This window comes from Lissotriton vulgaris, chromosome 9, assembly GCF_964263255.1.
Source record: "Lissotriton vulgaris chromosome 9, aLisVul1.2, whole genome shotgun sequence".
Classification (NCBI taxonomy): domain Eukaryota; kingdom Metazoa; phylum Chordata; class Amphibia; order Caudata; family Salamandridae; genus Lissotriton; species Lissotriton vulgaris.
Window position 1 is genome coordinate 256013523 of NC_141697.1, and position 16794 is coordinate 256030316.

Sequence of the window (16794 nt, forward strand, 5' to 3'; positions counted from 1 at the left end):
CCAGGAAGTTGGCCTTGGGTACATATCTGACATTCTTCTTATGGCCCCCATCCTACTATGGATAAGGCTATGGACCAATAATAATCTAGGTCTGAATCATAAAATACTGGAGGACTGTTTAAAACTGGACAATTATAAAAACATTACTTGGCTCTCATACATACAAAAGTGTTCTCTGGACCTGGGACGTCCGGATATTTTTTTGGCCCCTCAGGGTCTAAAGAAATCTGATTTAGATTGGGTGAAGGTCAATTTTATTACATTGAAAAATGTGGAGAGGGAGGAATGCCAATTACTTAAGCCTACCGTCAGAGCACATTACCTGACCATTACCTCCCCTACCATACAACCGTACCTTACCATCGTCAATATCCCCTTTCATAGGTGGCTTCTGGTTAAACTCCGGTTTAATCAGATTTACACAGTCCTGTGTGACAGTCAAGGATGGTATAAGGAGGAGGACGCCCCTGTCTGTAATTGCGATAGTTTCTCTACGCAAGATAATATGCACTTTATGTTGTTCTGTAATTTTTTTACTGCGCCAAGACAGAAATACCTGGTCCCATTACTGAAGGACAAAGCCTTCCACCAGGCAAAACCTGCCCTCCTGTATCTCCAATTATTGGACTCTGCTTTGGCTATGTTTAGCGTGGCCAATTATCTTGTTGCTGCTGTTAGGATCAGGAGGAGAAGGCTCAAAAATGCAACACTAGGGTTTTGTACAGAAGATTGAATTGGAAAGGTTGTCCCTGCCATAAAATTGCTATTTTATTGAGTATTCACTAGTTTTATGATGTATTTTTATATTGTATATTAATTAATTATTTTTGATGTTTCTTTTTATCATCTTTTTATTATGAATATGTAAATATTATTGATTGATGATTTTTGTTATTCCTCATGAATTTGTATTGCCCTTTTCTCTGATGTGATTGTAGAATGCTTTTATGATTTTTAACTAAATCGAATAAAGTGGTTTTGACTTGACTTGTAATGGCAAGGCTGGACTACTGCAACGGGCTTTACCTAAACATTCGGCAAAGATCCCTGAATAAACTGCAGACACTGCAGAATGCAGCATCTAGACTGCTCACAGGAACGTCAAGAGTTTCCTCTGTATCTAAAGACATTAAGAAACTGCATTGGCTCCCAGTTAAGAGTCGAGTACGCTTTAAGGCTCTATGCCTGGTTTTTTAAGCTCTCCAAGGCACAGGACCGGATTATCTAAAGGGCAGACTTCAATGGTATACTCCTGAAAGAACATTGCGGTCAAAAGGGGTCAAGATGGTCTTAGTACAGCGTATAAAAAAAGCCTGATGGGGTGGTAAAAGCTTTGTTCACTGTGCAGCAAAATCCTGGAATGATTTGCTGTTTCAGTTAAGAAACACAATGGATCTTCTGTCCTTTAGAAAAGGGCTAAAAACGTGGCTCTTTTCACAATGAGCCGGTCCTTATAATCTCGTTGTTTTCGCCGGCAGTTTCAGAGGATCTAGTTAGCGCCATGACACCTCCGGGTAGTTGACGCGCTTTATAAATGTCATTATCATTACCTGCAATCCTAGTTCTATTCTAGGGGCATCTTAATAATAATCATAAGCAGCCCCCTTGTCCCTGAAGTAAGTGCAAAGAGAATGATCCTAAGGTCTACCATGGTCCTGCATGCACAGGGCATGATGGAATACTAGTGGTATTTTATAGACACCCGTTTATTTCGAGTGATTTTGTTAGTAATCAAAAAACATTTTTTTTTAGGTAAATAGACACAAGTTGGCCAATATAGGCTTTGATAAGGTGTTGTAAAACATTTCAATTTCTTAGAAAACTTGTTTTTTTGCAAAATAAAAGCTTATATTCATTTTATATATTTACTTTGTAACAGTGCTCCATAATCACAAAAGGGGTGGAACAATTCATTGACTATGCCTATAATGAAGATGCTCAGGGAAGAACTAGGACTACAGGCAACTAATGTTTTCTTCTGCATCGTAGACTCTTGATTTTCACACTAAGGGGCTTAGTTCGAGTATGGCAGTCCTTCGACGGTGGTGGCAGTGTGTGAAGGGGCAGCAATATGCTGGCGGTGCCACTGCGGCACTGCCAAGCATATTCGAATTTGCATATCCACCACCCATTTCATTGCGGGGAGCCCGCCATGAAAAGGGTGGCGGAGAGGCTGCTGATTCTGGGCCAGGGAGTGCATGAGGGGGGACAAATGTTGTGCCCCCCTGGAACTGCTCCCTCGTTCCTGCATGGTGTTGCATGCACGACATGGTGCATGCAACACCGTGCAGGAGCGTGCTGAAGGCACTCTCATGGCAGAGGGTCTGCTGTTAAGGCTCTTCTATGAGCACCAGCTGCCTGCCCTGGATTTAATTCGGAATCCGGCAGGCGGGTGCACCACGGGGTTGGCGGTCCTCCTGGCAGTGCAGCAGTGGCGGTGCCACAAGAGAACTGCCAAACTCGTATTAAGGCCCTAAATGTCAAGACCACAAATATCGTGGTATAGAAATTTCAAAAAGGCAAAATATGGACACCCAAAACATCGCCAAACCTGTGCTTATAATTTAAAAACTAAAATTCCAAATCCTAAATATTGTTATGCAAAAATATCTAAAGTTTAATAAACATCAAAATGTTAATTATAACATCCTACACTTTCTAAAATAACATTAAAAAGAATCCAATATATGAACAATCAAAATAATATCTTTTTAAAATATTAAATATATTTAATTACAATTAAAATTGTGTTTTCCACATGCAATTTCCAATAGGAAAATGTAACAGCGCTACAGCAAAAACAGCTGATCGGAGTTACACCTAATTTGGCAGAAACCTGGATCTTTACTCAGAAAGTGTACTTTTTGTGATTTTGTGTAAATTTGCTCAATAGTGTTTGAGAAATGAAGGCTGAAATGTTATGTATGCATAGCAATACGGTACCCCTTCCAAACTACTGTGAAGTAAAACAGTACTGCAAGATCAACACACATGATCTGGTTGGCTCACTGCAACAAGAAGAGAAGTTGCAGCTGCCATTTTATGACTAGATGACCAGGCAGAGATTTGGCTGTATTTGGTGGTTGGGTGCAGGCCATGCGCAGCGTGGGTAGGCCTAGTTAGGTATGGAAATAAAATATTACTTTTCGTTAAAAAACCTCGAAATTCACTGAAAAAAAGGCTAAAGTTATGTTATAGTTACAACATTACATTTTAAACTAAAAAGAACACTGCAATTCACCAGTTAAAGTGAACTGAATTTACTGTAACTCGTGTGCTTGCCATGCACTGCTTATTACCTCATATATTACATCACGCATAACATATTCTATGGTAGCATCACTCATGACATGTTCTGTGATAGCACTGATAACATAAATGCAACACCTGACACTGTATGATTGATGACATTGTGCATGGTGGGCGCTATATATATGATGAAACTCTTGATATTTTGTTTTCGATATTTAGTACTATTAACCCCATCGCCGCGGGGCTAATTATCCTGCGGCGCGGGGGGGGAGGGGGGTCGCGCGCGGCACCGCGATGCTGCACGGTGGTGCTGTGCTGATGACGAGCTGAGCTCGTCATGGCCACGCCCGCTCAATGGAACGCCCAGCACAGCGGGGTAATTATCCCCGCGTGGGCGTTCCGTGGAGGCCATGGCGAGCTCAGCTCGTCATCAGCACAGCGCCACCGTGCTGCATGACGAGCTGAGCTCGTCATCAGGACGGAAAAGGTTAATATTCTGACTTCGTTATTAAGGGTGCACACCTAAGATCTTCATTAATCATTTCTGCTGCTTGTGTCAGTCCCAAAACAGGGGTGATCCGCCCGGCAGGGGGGATCCGCCCGCTATACTTGCTGCAAAGACCCCCCCCGTCATATTACTATGGCTGGGGGTCCGCGGGGGATGGAAAGACCGTCCGCTGCTTTTCCGCCCGGTCGACTTGGGTACAATATGGTGGCGGTGTCTGCTAGACACCGCCAGCCATATTAAAATCTGTCCTGGGACATGCCGCCATGGAAAAGCATGCAGAGTTTTCCAGTGGGGGCCTGTTGCAGGCCCCCAAGGACTGCGGGGAGTGGGGGATGCACATGGGGGGTACCTATGGTACCCCCCTGCAGTTCCATGCACAACATGGCAGGCACCGCGCGGTGGAAGTGCACGTCATGCCTTCCTGGTATTGTGGCGGGCGGTGCTGAGTGCACTGCCTGCCGCAATGTCCGGAATGCGGGATGTACCCGCCAATGTGACAGGCGCATCCTAATCTCTGTAACGGGACCCCCGCACCTATGGCGGGCGGTCCCAGCCCACGGGAGGATGGCAGGCTGACAAAGTCCGCCCGCCATCCTAATGGACCCCTTGCTGCTGTCTGTGACTCGACTTCCAAGCCTGAAACTCACTTCTCAATTGGGCTCTCCATGCTTTGCCACCCGAGCAGAGGACCCATTTCTGTTTGCATTGCGACCTCTTAACCTGACCCCACCGCCAAGAATGGTATCAAGACTAAAAATCATGTCACTAATGAGGAATATGCCAGTGCAACCTTATATACCAATAAGCAATAGGATCACCACATGTATCAGCTTCTCCTCAATGGAGACCAGACTCTCTATGTGCACCCTGGCAGTACAAGAAACTCAGATCTCCGTCACAGTCACAGTGCAGGAAGGGACAGCAAGTGCATAGATGCAACAGGAGTAAGGATGCTTGGCACAGCTTCTACCACTTTAGATAAAGAACGCCTGTGTATCCTCAGGGAAGGTATGAAAGTGAAATCTAGAAAGGGATGAAGAACCTTTTGTACTATTATTCCATTCACAAAACTGGTCACAGATTGCACAGATTAAAAAAAACAGCAAATTCACAAGAAGGGACGGAGGGCTGAATAAAGGTCCAGCACACACGCCCCCCCCCCCCCCCTCCAAAGAACTGGAAAATAAGAAGGCTTTGCAGTTATTATTGGAAGGTAGGTCAGTAGGAACGGCACACGTTCTTGTTTTAAAAAAAACCAGCCTCAAGTGGAATACCATAATATGTATACTTTTCATCAAAGAACACTTGGGAATCTCTAGAGATCTGACTTTTCCAAACAAATAAAGGTTATCAGAAAGGGGAAAGAAAGTTTCCAAAGACATGGTCCTTCTTTCAAGTAGCGGGGAATGGAAATAGCTGAAGTTAGGGTTGAGAATTCAGGCACCATATAAGGGGATAGCGTAGGTGTGTCTGAATACAAAAAGTTGAGGCAAAATACCACAAAAGCAGTGGCTTTCCAAAGCAGTTGTGACATGGAGTATAACAACGAGAACAGGTATAAAAGCAAAGAGAAACGTGTGCGCTTAGTAGTTGAAAAGTAAAGGAACAAATATTTGAGCAGGACTCCTGGTTACGATTGCATTGGAGGAGTGATGGGGTTTGGAGCTCATTTAGTCCTGCAGAGCAAATGTCATGCTGTACTGCAGGGGCCTTTCACAACAAATATTCGTAGAACAGGGATAACAAATTATAAGCAATGCTTTAATATGCTAAGCAAACAAGAATAACATTTTAAAGACATGCAAACCAAAATCGATTTTGTATATAGAGAAATAGACCTCAAATGAGGTTGAATACAGCATCTGATATACAGATCTGTCATAAGGTGCCATCTTCCCAATGTCCCAGAATTCATGTTCAGGCCACGCCTACAGAGGTAGCTGTCTGTCTGCGCCAGGGTGAGTAATCCCCAGCTCATTCTATTTCTCAACTGTCCGGACATGTCTATTTCTGTTTTCATTCATAGCTGTCTGTTTTAGTGTGTCTTTCCGGTGTACCGTATCCTTCTGTCTGTATTTTTATGTTTCTATTTATCTCATTCCATCCCCCAACCCCGTGTGCGACTTTCTGCATATCATCACTTCCCGTTCTGTCTTTCTGCCTGCGTCATTGTGTCTAATTGCTATCTCCTTCCCTCAATCTTGCTGCCTCTGCTCCAGTATCTCTTCTTGCTAATTCAAGCTGAGAGACCATTTTCAGCGAATCAACTTTTTGTGGACCCCAAAAATTATATAATTAGAATCAACCCTTACAGCCAGATTCATCAATCTCCCGTTTTGCGAGGCCCTAATTGCGAATTATTGCGATTCGCTATTAAGGACTCGCAAAACGGGATTCATGTAGGATTAGCAAAATTTATTGCGATTCCTACTGATTCCTTATTTGCGATTAGCAAATTGCTAATCGCAAACAAGGAAAAACTCCCCATTCATTCTTATGGGCCAAAAGGCTCAAGCGCGAGCTTGAGCGAACTCCGTTTCGCTCAAGCTCGCGCTGCTTCTTCAGCCAGCAAGTAGGACACCTGACACGGACCTCGAGGTGCTTACAACTTTTATTTAGCAGAAAGTGTCACAGACGTTTCGGCTCAGCGGAGCCTTGATCACATCATATTCAAAGAATGCTCCTCTTGTCCACAAAGAGTCGAAGGGACACAGCAGGGGACCATGCAAAGATTCTTTATTGCCGCACAGAAGGCATGACGCGTTTCGACGTAATGTCTTTTTCAAATGCCTGCAAGCTGTGTCCTGTTACCGCCGCCTTTCAAACTAACCATCTTGCTCCCATTGGTGGAAGCCCAGCGAAGGCCATTGGTTTTCCTGAGCGCTATCTCACAGTCTCATCGGAGGACCACGACTCCCAGAAGGCACCATCTCGGCCATCGGGTAAGCGTCTCTTAAGCCTTCTTTGTACTCACAGTGAGTGCTGGCGTTTCGTTGAGAAGGCATGTGTGGTGCAGGAAAAATAATTGTACACAGTATCTCTGCAGCTCACGATCTATGCTCTGGCCCACATCGACGCCTCACCGCAAAAACCTCCAGGATGTTGTAGCGTCGGGTGCTCACTACAATGAGCTCGCTCCTCCGTGAAGTCACAGACTGCTACTCGCAGCGAACAATCCACATTTCCTGGCAGCGGGGGCCACAGCTACCAATACCTTGGTTGCCACTAGAAGGCTGCACGAAGTACAGCCAGTACCCTTGAGGCTGTGGAAACAAAACGAGGCGGGTCCCTTCAGCGCGCCCAGGGTTGGCGTGCAAAATATTCAAAGAATGCTCCTCTTGTCCACAAAGAGTCGAAGGGGCACAGCAGGGGACCATGCAAAGATTCTTTATTGCCGCACAGAAGGCATGACGCGTTTCGACGTAATGTCTTTTTCAAATGCCTGCAAGCTGTGTCCTGTTACCGCCGCCTTTCAAACTAACCATCTTGCTCCCATTGGTGGAAGCCCAGCGAAGGTTATTGGTTTTCCTGAGCGCTATCTCACAGTCTCATCGGAGGACCACGACTCCCAGAAGGCACCATCTCGGCCATCGGGTAAGCGTCTCTTAATATATGCGCGAAAACTCCAAGCACCACCTCCAGTCCACTGCGGATCGGCGAAGTAAGCAGGAGACGGACCACCAGACAAGATTACAGATTTTCTTTATTGCATTTCTTAGAAGGGTAGAAGGTCAAGACGCTTTTCGGGCTGGAATAGCCCTTGTTCACATGCATATATACTAAAACCATACCAACTGACTTTTTAGAACCAGTGTGCAGTGTTAGGGTGTGGTCCAGATTATGAGCTTAGATCTGAAGATGTCTCTCTATTGCTTTCTGGCTGTTTTTTAAAAAACAATGTCCATCGGACCTTAAATTTCCACTCCTCAACAGCTACTTCAACACGTGCACAAGCTGTTCTACTTTTCCCTCTTTGACTGGTTCCTTCAAGAAAGAAACATGACCCTTTCAGTCTCCTATTCTGTCCCCGATTCCTTTCCTCAATTCGTATTTGTGTTATACTTGTGTGACTTTATAACCACCTAATGCTGTATTGTTCATCAGTGACTCTTATGAATCCCCTCATATACCTCTTATAAACGTTATCACATAACGTGTAAAGCATTTTGATACCTTCGGGTCAAGCTAGCACTATATAAAACTCAAAATTAATTATTAATATGTAAACCTGTAGAACAGTAGAAGCTTAATTAAGTGAATGTGAAGTCCAGAAACTACATAAGAGCTGTTGGTCAGAAGTAACTAACACCTTCACAGGGATAGTCATCAGTTTGATGAGGGAAAAGGGATCCTGGCAGGAATGCCATGGGAAGACAGTGATGCTAGAGGGCAAGGTCAGCATGCAAGGGGAATGGGAGCACCATATCTAGAGGCTGTCTGCGACCACATTGTTGGACTCCAAGAGATGAAGTGGAGGCTAAAGGGAGAAGAGGAGAAGTAGTATTGTGAGGGGAATGAGCAGCTCAGGGCAAACTCGCTCCCACTTTGTGAATCAGTCAGCTTAGACAACAGACATTCCCAGTTTTAGGCTATAGGGTGTCAACACAGGCCATTAGCCTTTTCTCGGTCTAGAGCTACACCATCAGCCCTTGCCCACAAACCCTGGAAGTGACGCCAGGCTCTAGTGGTGAAGGGTAGAGGGTACGAGTCTTTTCCAGTCTATTGTGATAGTTCTATTTGCAAAGATTATTCTGAGATGGAAAAAGAGGGATGCTGTTTTAGCAATCTTCGGCCGTGTATTAAGTCCTAGGGCACTGCACCCAGGGCTGGCTTCTGGGCAGTGCAACAATTACAGCTGCACCTAGAGCTGGGGTAGTGCTGGGTTTAGAAAAAATGTATGTCTTGAAAAGCACTTGCTGCAGAATTCCTTGCATGTTAAGCAGTTTTTTTAGGCAACAATATAAATGTCAAGATAACTCTAGTGATTAATATTGCTGCTGGAGAGAGATGGAGATTTGTCTAGCAGCAGTTCTGACTCATCTAACTCATATAAAGTAGGGCAGAGGATGCATACGCCTGCTGCAAAGAACATGTACCATGTACATCACAGAACAGTATTTTATGTGAATAGCGCAGTGGGGTACTGCTTTTGTCAGAGCGATCGTTTTGTTACTTGCATTTTCATAAGTTACAAACCTAATATAGCAGTGACCTATGCACTGTCAATACAGAGCTGCATTCACCCTTCATGGTACAGGTTAGAATGTTACGCTTTTGTCCGAGGTTTTTGATTTTCCTAATATTGCTAGTATGGGTTTTTGTTTTTGGTAGAAATACATTCTTATTAGTAATGCCAGTAACCATTATGGTACGCTTTAAATCCTGAGTTTGTTCTTCTCCAGACCGCACACTCTTAAAATACACTGCCTGCAAATATGGATGGGCTGTGATTCCTACACCTTATAATGCTCGTTGTTTTATGTAACATTTCATATAGACTGATTTACACACGTATGATTCAATCTCTCTGTATAATGTGTGTGATGTAAAGTGCTCCAACACCGTACACTGGTATGGGTGGCACTATACAACAAATGAAATGCATGTGAGTGAGGGGCTATGGAGAGTTGAGGGGCATTTATGGAGGATGGTAGAGGGAATCCTTGGGGATGGAGGTTAATGGGGGGGGGGACAAAAAAGATTGTTCCTCTGGCCACTGCCAGTGCTAAGGCCGGCCCTGACTGCACCAGCCTCACAGCAGTGTACTCTTGGCAAACCTGTAATCACCTCCAGGCTCTGTGCCAACTCAGCCTAATACTTCCTCTGTCGGGGCATTCCCAGACCATGAGTTCAAGATCTGTTCATGGAGTGTTACGCTTAGCACAGAAGTTTGAATCTCCAGCAAAAATTCGACTAATTCAATGAGTAGCGAGGTAAGCCCTGTATAATATATTAAATTATATAAAATGAGGTTTGACATTGCAGGAAATTTTCTGGGGATATTCCAATGCTTTTGCGCACTCATTATCATGCAGGATCCTAACAAGTTCAGTTCTCTGGTGGTTTTCATCAAGGTATGGGTATGAGGGGGCAGGATTTAGTTAGCCAGCTAAAGAGCCTGCGGCCTAAGGCCATCGTGAGTGTGGGGGTGGCCGCTTTGGAGTTCACCACTGCCCAAGTTTCATGAAAGGCACATTGCTGAAAGCCATAGATTAGAAACTGACCCGCAAGGAAGTTAAACAGTACCACAAGAGCCTGAAAGAAAAGAAACTGACTATCGTGGAACAGATGCCCAGAGTGGAAATACCAGCTTGGTCACAAAATTGCAATTCATGTCTTTTCAAGTGCCTTCGTCTGCTTGGGGAGACCCAGCAGAGATATTGCGAAGAGGGCTGCAGCGTGAGTAAGGGGGGGGCGGGGTTGTATAACACTTGTTTCTTCAAGAGAGCGCGCTAACAACCAACAGGTTAACCGTTGGAGCTGGGCTGTTACACAATAGTATTTGACATTGGGAGCATCTATATTGACTTGATCCGGTGGGAGTTACAGCGTAACTAGGGCTTCTCAGTGACAAGAGTTATGCCAGATGAGATCTTTGAGTAGCCTATTAAGATGATGAAAAACATTTCAGCGGAGAAACACCAGAAGATTGGCCAAGTGGTCCAAGCACTGTATTGGTTTTGATAGAATCCATGTTCTAGACCTGGAGTGTCTTCATAAGCCCTGATTATGCCTTGTCTCTCTTTCACAATTATTTTTCTGTGTTATGCCTTTTTTTATAACTGGAGGTGCCATGTCTCACTGCCATTAGCCCAACCTGTTTCCCAGCCTCACATTCAGATACTCTCCTATGTCTCCACTCTTTCAGCGGACAAAGCTCTTTCTGCAGAGGAGGGGCCTTGCTTCAGGTCCCTGGGAGGCAATACCTGTTCTCTGGCACTATCTCAACGCATCACCAAACAGCTCTGCTGCTGCAGTCGTGTAGGAAGAGGATGGGGCAAAAAATGTGAGAGGTGCCCTCTGCCTGGTACAGGTGAGTAACCCAGTGTCTTTAGGCCTGTATGCATGCCATGCATGTAGTCCCTGCAGCTGAAGAAAGATGGTGGACCAATGACTGATATATTTCAACTGTCAAGGTATAGACAAGCAGTGGCATAAGAGTGCTGAAAGCTGATAGGATATATTTATGTAAGAACAGGGTATTACATGCAGGGAGCAGGAGATTGGTGGGAAATACAGTGACAGTAATATCCGGACATGTCTTAGGATATGCAGACAGTAATTGGGATAGGCTTGAAGTGGCCAGAGATGAGCAGGCAGTTGCAAAATGGAGTAGATTCTGGTGCAGGAGGAGCAGAAAGGGGCAAGAGGGAGTTAGCAGATGGCATGGTGAGCGGTGAATAGTAAATGGCAATTATTAGCAACCTGAAAGATCTCTCTGCATGAGTGCAGGCTGTAACGGATGAGTCTGCAGATGACTGGGGCTGGTGGTCAGTGATCAAGGTAAGCTTGCAGGACTTGGGTGGATACTCACAGTTAATCAGCAGGAGATGGGGTAACAGTGGCATGAGTGAGCTGTAAGTGGTAATATTAAGTGTACGTTTGACCCTAATATGGAATTTATTTATTTATGCAGTTATATATTAGCATAGACATAGGCAAGTATGTTAAAATGCTTTACATAGGAAATGATCAGTTACTTGAGAAAGTGAGCTGACCACAGCCATAACTATGAAAACCTTACTTATCATCAGGATTTTTGAATACTAGGGAACAGACAAAGTGGAAGATAAAACTGATTAACAGAACATATTGTGAAAAGTGAGATAGAGTTTGAAAAAAAAAAACAACCAGTAGGCCCAGGTATTGGGCATAGTCAAATGGACAGTAAGAAATGATCAGAGATCAAGGAGAGGTAGTGGTCATGTGAAGGTGATAACAAATTAGCACAGGCAAGACACAGCGGGGAAAGAAAGTAATGTAGATGGAGAAAAATAATCAGCTAGAGGACAAGTTAATGAGAGGGAAAATAGAGGTTGAATTGATGAATGAATCAAGAATAAGGAAGTCTCTGCCATTGGGCTGATTTGTGTCTGAAGATTTAGGGCCTGATTTAGATCTTGGTGGACAGGTTACTCCGTCACAACGGTGATGGACCTTCCGCCTGCTGAAATATAAATCCCATAGAATATGATGGGATCTAAATCAGACCCTTTGGGCCAGATGTACAACTGTTTCTTGCAGTCACAAATGGGAAATCGGCCCGTTTGCAACCACAAAAAAGGGTCCTGGCATGTACAAACGCTAGTCTGCAAGTCGGTGACTCGCAAAATAGTGTTTCCGACTCACTATTAGGATGGGGTGTGCCAAGGGCGTCCCTTCCTTAAAGTGACTCGCACATCTATGTATGATTGTTTTGCAACCGTATTTGTGGTTGCAAAAAACTCACCGTTTAACACCTACTTCAATTAGATGGTAAGCCATTCGCAAATAGGAATGGGCCCACTTTTGAGTATGTGCGAAAATATTTTTTCACAGCAGGCAGTGGTCCCAGGGACCACTGCCTACTCTTACGAAATGTAACAGAAACGTTTCATTTTTCTTTTTTAAGTGCATCCCATTTTCCTTTAAGGAAAACTGGCTGCATTTAAAAACAAAAAACTGCTTTATTTAAAAAGCAGTCATAAACATGGTGGTCTGTTGACCCCAGCGGACCACCATCCCTGGGAGTGCTAGCCATTCCTAATAGGGTTGCAAATAGCACCCTATTGTATTGTAGCAATATTGTAGAATATTAATGAGGCAGGCAATTTGCGGCCTCATTTGGAATCGTTAACGGTTTCTAAGACACTGTTGTAAATTGCATTTTGCGAGTCTCAAAGAGACGCAATTTGTGAGTCGCAAAATGTAAGGGTCGTACATCTGGCCCTAAGTCTTTTATCAAGAATGACACCAAGGCATTTAGCACAATCAACAACAGTCAAGCGACCTAATGCAGTAGAGGTGACTCTGGTTATTAGATAAGGAGAAATTGAGTTTTGTTTTAAATGGGGTAGTAATGTCTTAAAGATAGTTAGAGATATAGACAGCTTTAAGAGTACATTGTTCATGAGACAGACAGAAAGAAACCAGTTAGTATCTAGGTGAAGGCAATAATCATAGATCTTAGGACCTGTGACAAATTAAAATGCAGATTACAGGAGAAATGTGGGTTCTGACCATGATGAGCTTGCAGGTGTGTCAACATTTTGAGACACTTTCTCTTACTTTCTTTTGCTCTCCTTTTTAGATATTTTCAAGGAAATCTGCCCAGCTGGTCATGGTTACACATACTCGCGAGATGACATTCAGCTTTCTATGAGGGAGGCCGACAAGGAAGTGTCTCTTACTTCTGAGGAGCTAGAAGGGGCCAGATCTGGAAGTCCAACCTGGACTTCTGTCAGGCAGCAGCTGCAGGAATCACTGGGCAGTGTGACAGGTTCACCAACACTGGCCGAGGCTGCAACCACACCAGGTAACGCTGAAGTCTGGCACAAAGAGTGTGCCATAGTATTAATTTAACAGCCGAATATCCAAAGACAAGTTAGATGGAACAACAGTTCTCTGCCCAAGAACATGTATTAGAAATATAATATGCATTGATGCATTTTCCAAGACTGGTGTGTGGTTTATTTCACCCTTAGATGCTCTGAATATAAAACCTAGGATGATACTGTCTCCCTTACAGTCCCTGTTTTGGCTGAAAAAATGTCTGCAGAACATTCAGCTTTGAGAGAAACTGCTATCAAAACTCTCTTGCCTTTCAGCTCGTCCTATTTATGTGAGATTGGGTTCTCAGAACTTACGGTATTAAAGACTAGGGGGCAGATTTACAAGCGCCCTGTGCCACCCGTACGTCACTTTTCGTGACGTACTAGTGGCGCAAGGGCCTCCTCTATGTTTACAAGGACGGGAAAAGCCACCCTGCGTGACTTTTTCTCTCCTTGTAAATACGGCCCCTTCACACGCAGCACTTTGTGTTAAAGGGTTGTTCCATGGGTATTTCTGTGTGTGTTCCCACTTAACACCCATGGAACAAGACACATCTCCAGATTCACGAGGAATCGTGAATCTGGAAATTAGTCTGAATGCTACGCCACCCTAGACGTGGCTTAGCGTGGCGCAACAAGGAGAAATGTTTTCATTTCTCCTAGTTTTTCCCTCTTTTAATTTGTGCATTGAAAGGGGGAAATGCCTGTAGTGATTGTTTATGTGCAGGAAGGTGCCCCTTCTTGCACAAAAACAATCTCCTCATGACGCAGGCATCCTTGCACCATGGTGCAAGGATGCCTATGCCAGCGCATGGCTGCAGTTTATGCGCCAGCGCAGGGGGAAGCACAGATATGCGTCATATTCTTGTAAATATGTTGCATCCCTGTGCTTCGGAAGTGCCGCAGCCAAAGGGATTGCGGTGCCACGCTGCGGCACTTCCTTGTAGATCTGCCCCTGGATGTGGAGCACAACCTGAGGAAGGCAGTAGCAAAAATCCATCCACAGATTGACCGTCTGTGGCGAAAAACAGGCACACCCGTCACATTTATGTTGGTGGTGTTGTCAATCAATTTCATGTGTAAAACAAAGCATCCTAGTAAAAACAATTTGTGCACATTTTATCTAGAAAAATGGTTGTTTAAGCTGTGTAATAGCCTGTCATTTCAGCACACCCACTCACAAACCTGTACTTTACTAAACGCTCTTATTGTGTTGAACATTATTTGTTGGATATGGCCCGGGATATGCGCGAGGCGGTCAATTATGTAGTGTACCAAATTCCAGAAATTTCTGTCAGGTGGTGGGGGCGGGCCAACAGCTAAAAAAATTGAGCTGGGGGGGCTAAACCTACAAAAGTTTGAAGACCTCTGCTCTAGACAGTCACACACAAAGGGAGATGAGGTGCAAAATTCACTTGCTGATGGCCCGTCACCAGGCTGATGTGCCCTCCTGAGCTAGATGGGAGAGAGGAGATGACACTTTCACCTGAATAGGGCTATGCCTGTCACCACACAAAGAACTGCATGCCCCCCTGTAGTGAGTCTGGAGCCAGAGCAGGAAGGGCCGGGACCTTCAAAGGATTCCTGACATCACCAACTCAGTAAACTCAGGACTTGAGGACACCCTGACAGGCTCCTGCTCTGCTCTGCCTGCCCTGCTGTCTCCTGCTTGGTGACGAGAAGGACTGCAGTTGAATCTCTAGATCCCCAGAACCAAGTGACTTCAAGGACTTGCTGACTTTTCACCTGTTCTGAAGTCTCGGGGACATAGAAGACTTAATTCAACCCTTCTACGGCCTCTGGACTCCGCAAACTGGGAGTCCTGCACTGCCAAGTGGTGCCAGTCCAGTCCTGGACCCTTGCAGATGGGGTTTCTGGCTGTTTCTACAAAAATCCACCCATTGCCTGTGTTGTGCCAGACGGAACCCACACCTTGCAAACGCATCACTGCTTCGAGGACTCCACAGCATCAACAGCGCAGCTCGGAGACGATGCATTGCCTTCATAGCTTGGAGATCGACTACAAAGCAGTACATAGCTGTGCGACTTGGAGTCAAAGCATTGCCTACAATTCTTCAAATCGACGACCACTCATCACCTTCTCGTCTCCTCGCAGCAGCTCCTCAACGTTGATGCTTGTTCTCCAAGAAGGTACTGTTCAGGGGGCCTGTGTGGCTTCTGTAACCGACTCACGCCCCATCGCGGTCAGCTTGACTTTTCAGATTTGACCCGATCCAGTGGGATCGGATAGCCCGGATTAATGGTGTATGACTTTAAGCACTATGGGCCATTTTTTGCATGAATTCCCGTTTGCGACCGCAATATTGGTCTGCCCTATTTACAAACCCTATTTTGCGAGTCGGTAACCTATTACCGACTCGCTAAAATGGGTTTGCGACTCGTTATTAGGAAGGGGTGTGCCAAGGGCGTCCCTTCCTAATAGTGACTTGCATTTCAATGTAAGATTGTTTTGCTGCCGCAATTGCGGCCACAAAACACTCACAGTTTACCACCCTTTTCAAATAGTGGTAACCCACTCACAAACGGGAAATGGGCTGCATTAAAAAAAAACGCATTATTTAAAAAGCAGTGACAGACATGGTGGGTCCCAAATTGCACCTGCCTCATGAATATTAATGAGGCAGGCAGTTTGCGACCCCATTAGGAATCGCAAACAGTGTCTGAGACACTGTTGTACATTTCTATTTGCGAGTCGCAAAATAATGCAATTTGCTACTCGTAAACTTGTAGGGTCGTACATCTGACCCTATATTTCTGGATATTCTCCGAAAATTGATAACTCGGGTTCTACTTATTGGATAATTGTCATTTTGGTCTTGTTTTATTCATTAAAATAAGCTCTGTTTTTCTAACCTGGTGTGCACTGTTTTTGTGTGGTGTTTTCACTGTTTTACTGGAGTAAGTGTTGCCCAACTACTTTACAGATTGCCTCTCAAGTTAAGCCTGACTGTTCTGAGCTACCAGAGGATGAGCATAGGTTAATGTAGGGTGTATATCTGACTTACTCTGACTAGAGTGGCGGTCCCTACTTGGACTGGGTATATACCTCTGCCAAATAGAGACCCCATTTCTAACAATTGCCCCCAGTCTATCAGGCGTGATTGCAAGCGGTAATTTGAAAAAAGGATTTGTCAATCTTAAATTCCCTTATTTGGGTAATATAGAACAGCCATAGCCTAAATGCCCGTGGCACCAAAGTACTAATAGTAGCAATAAACTTTCCCAAGCCACGTGATTTATCACTCAACTATCGCTTTAAAAAATATGTTGGAAATTCAACCATCTTTTTATCTGTTCTGAAAAGACACAAACTTTTGTTTCAAGTACAAATTTTTCATTGTTGGTATACATATATTAATTCAGTCAAGCAACAGCTTCAAATTCAATAGACTGGTTTAGATACACGAGAGCTACTTCTAGGTAGCTGGAGAGCTACTCACGAGCTAGTCGTTTTACAACCCTGCTCTAGGTCACAATCTTCTA

The 16794-nt window shown here is 44.5% G+C and overlaps 1 protein-coding gene across 2 annotated transcripts in view; it reads left to right on the forward strand.

Moving 5' to 3' along the window:
- Positions 1–16794, forward strand: part of LTBP2 (latent transforming growth factor beta binding protein 2) — a 1419414-nt gene that overhangs the window by 958537 nt on the left and 444083 nt on the right. For both annotated transcript variants that reach the window (XM_086937485.1, XM_086937488.1), the window contains exons 11-12: positions 10629–10793; positions 13050–13274. In XM_086937485.1, coding sequence (XP_086793611.1) covers positions 10629–10793; positions 13050–13274 — 390 coding nt within the window. The remainder of the gene's footprint in view (positions 1–10628; positions 10794–13049; positions 13275–16794) is intronic.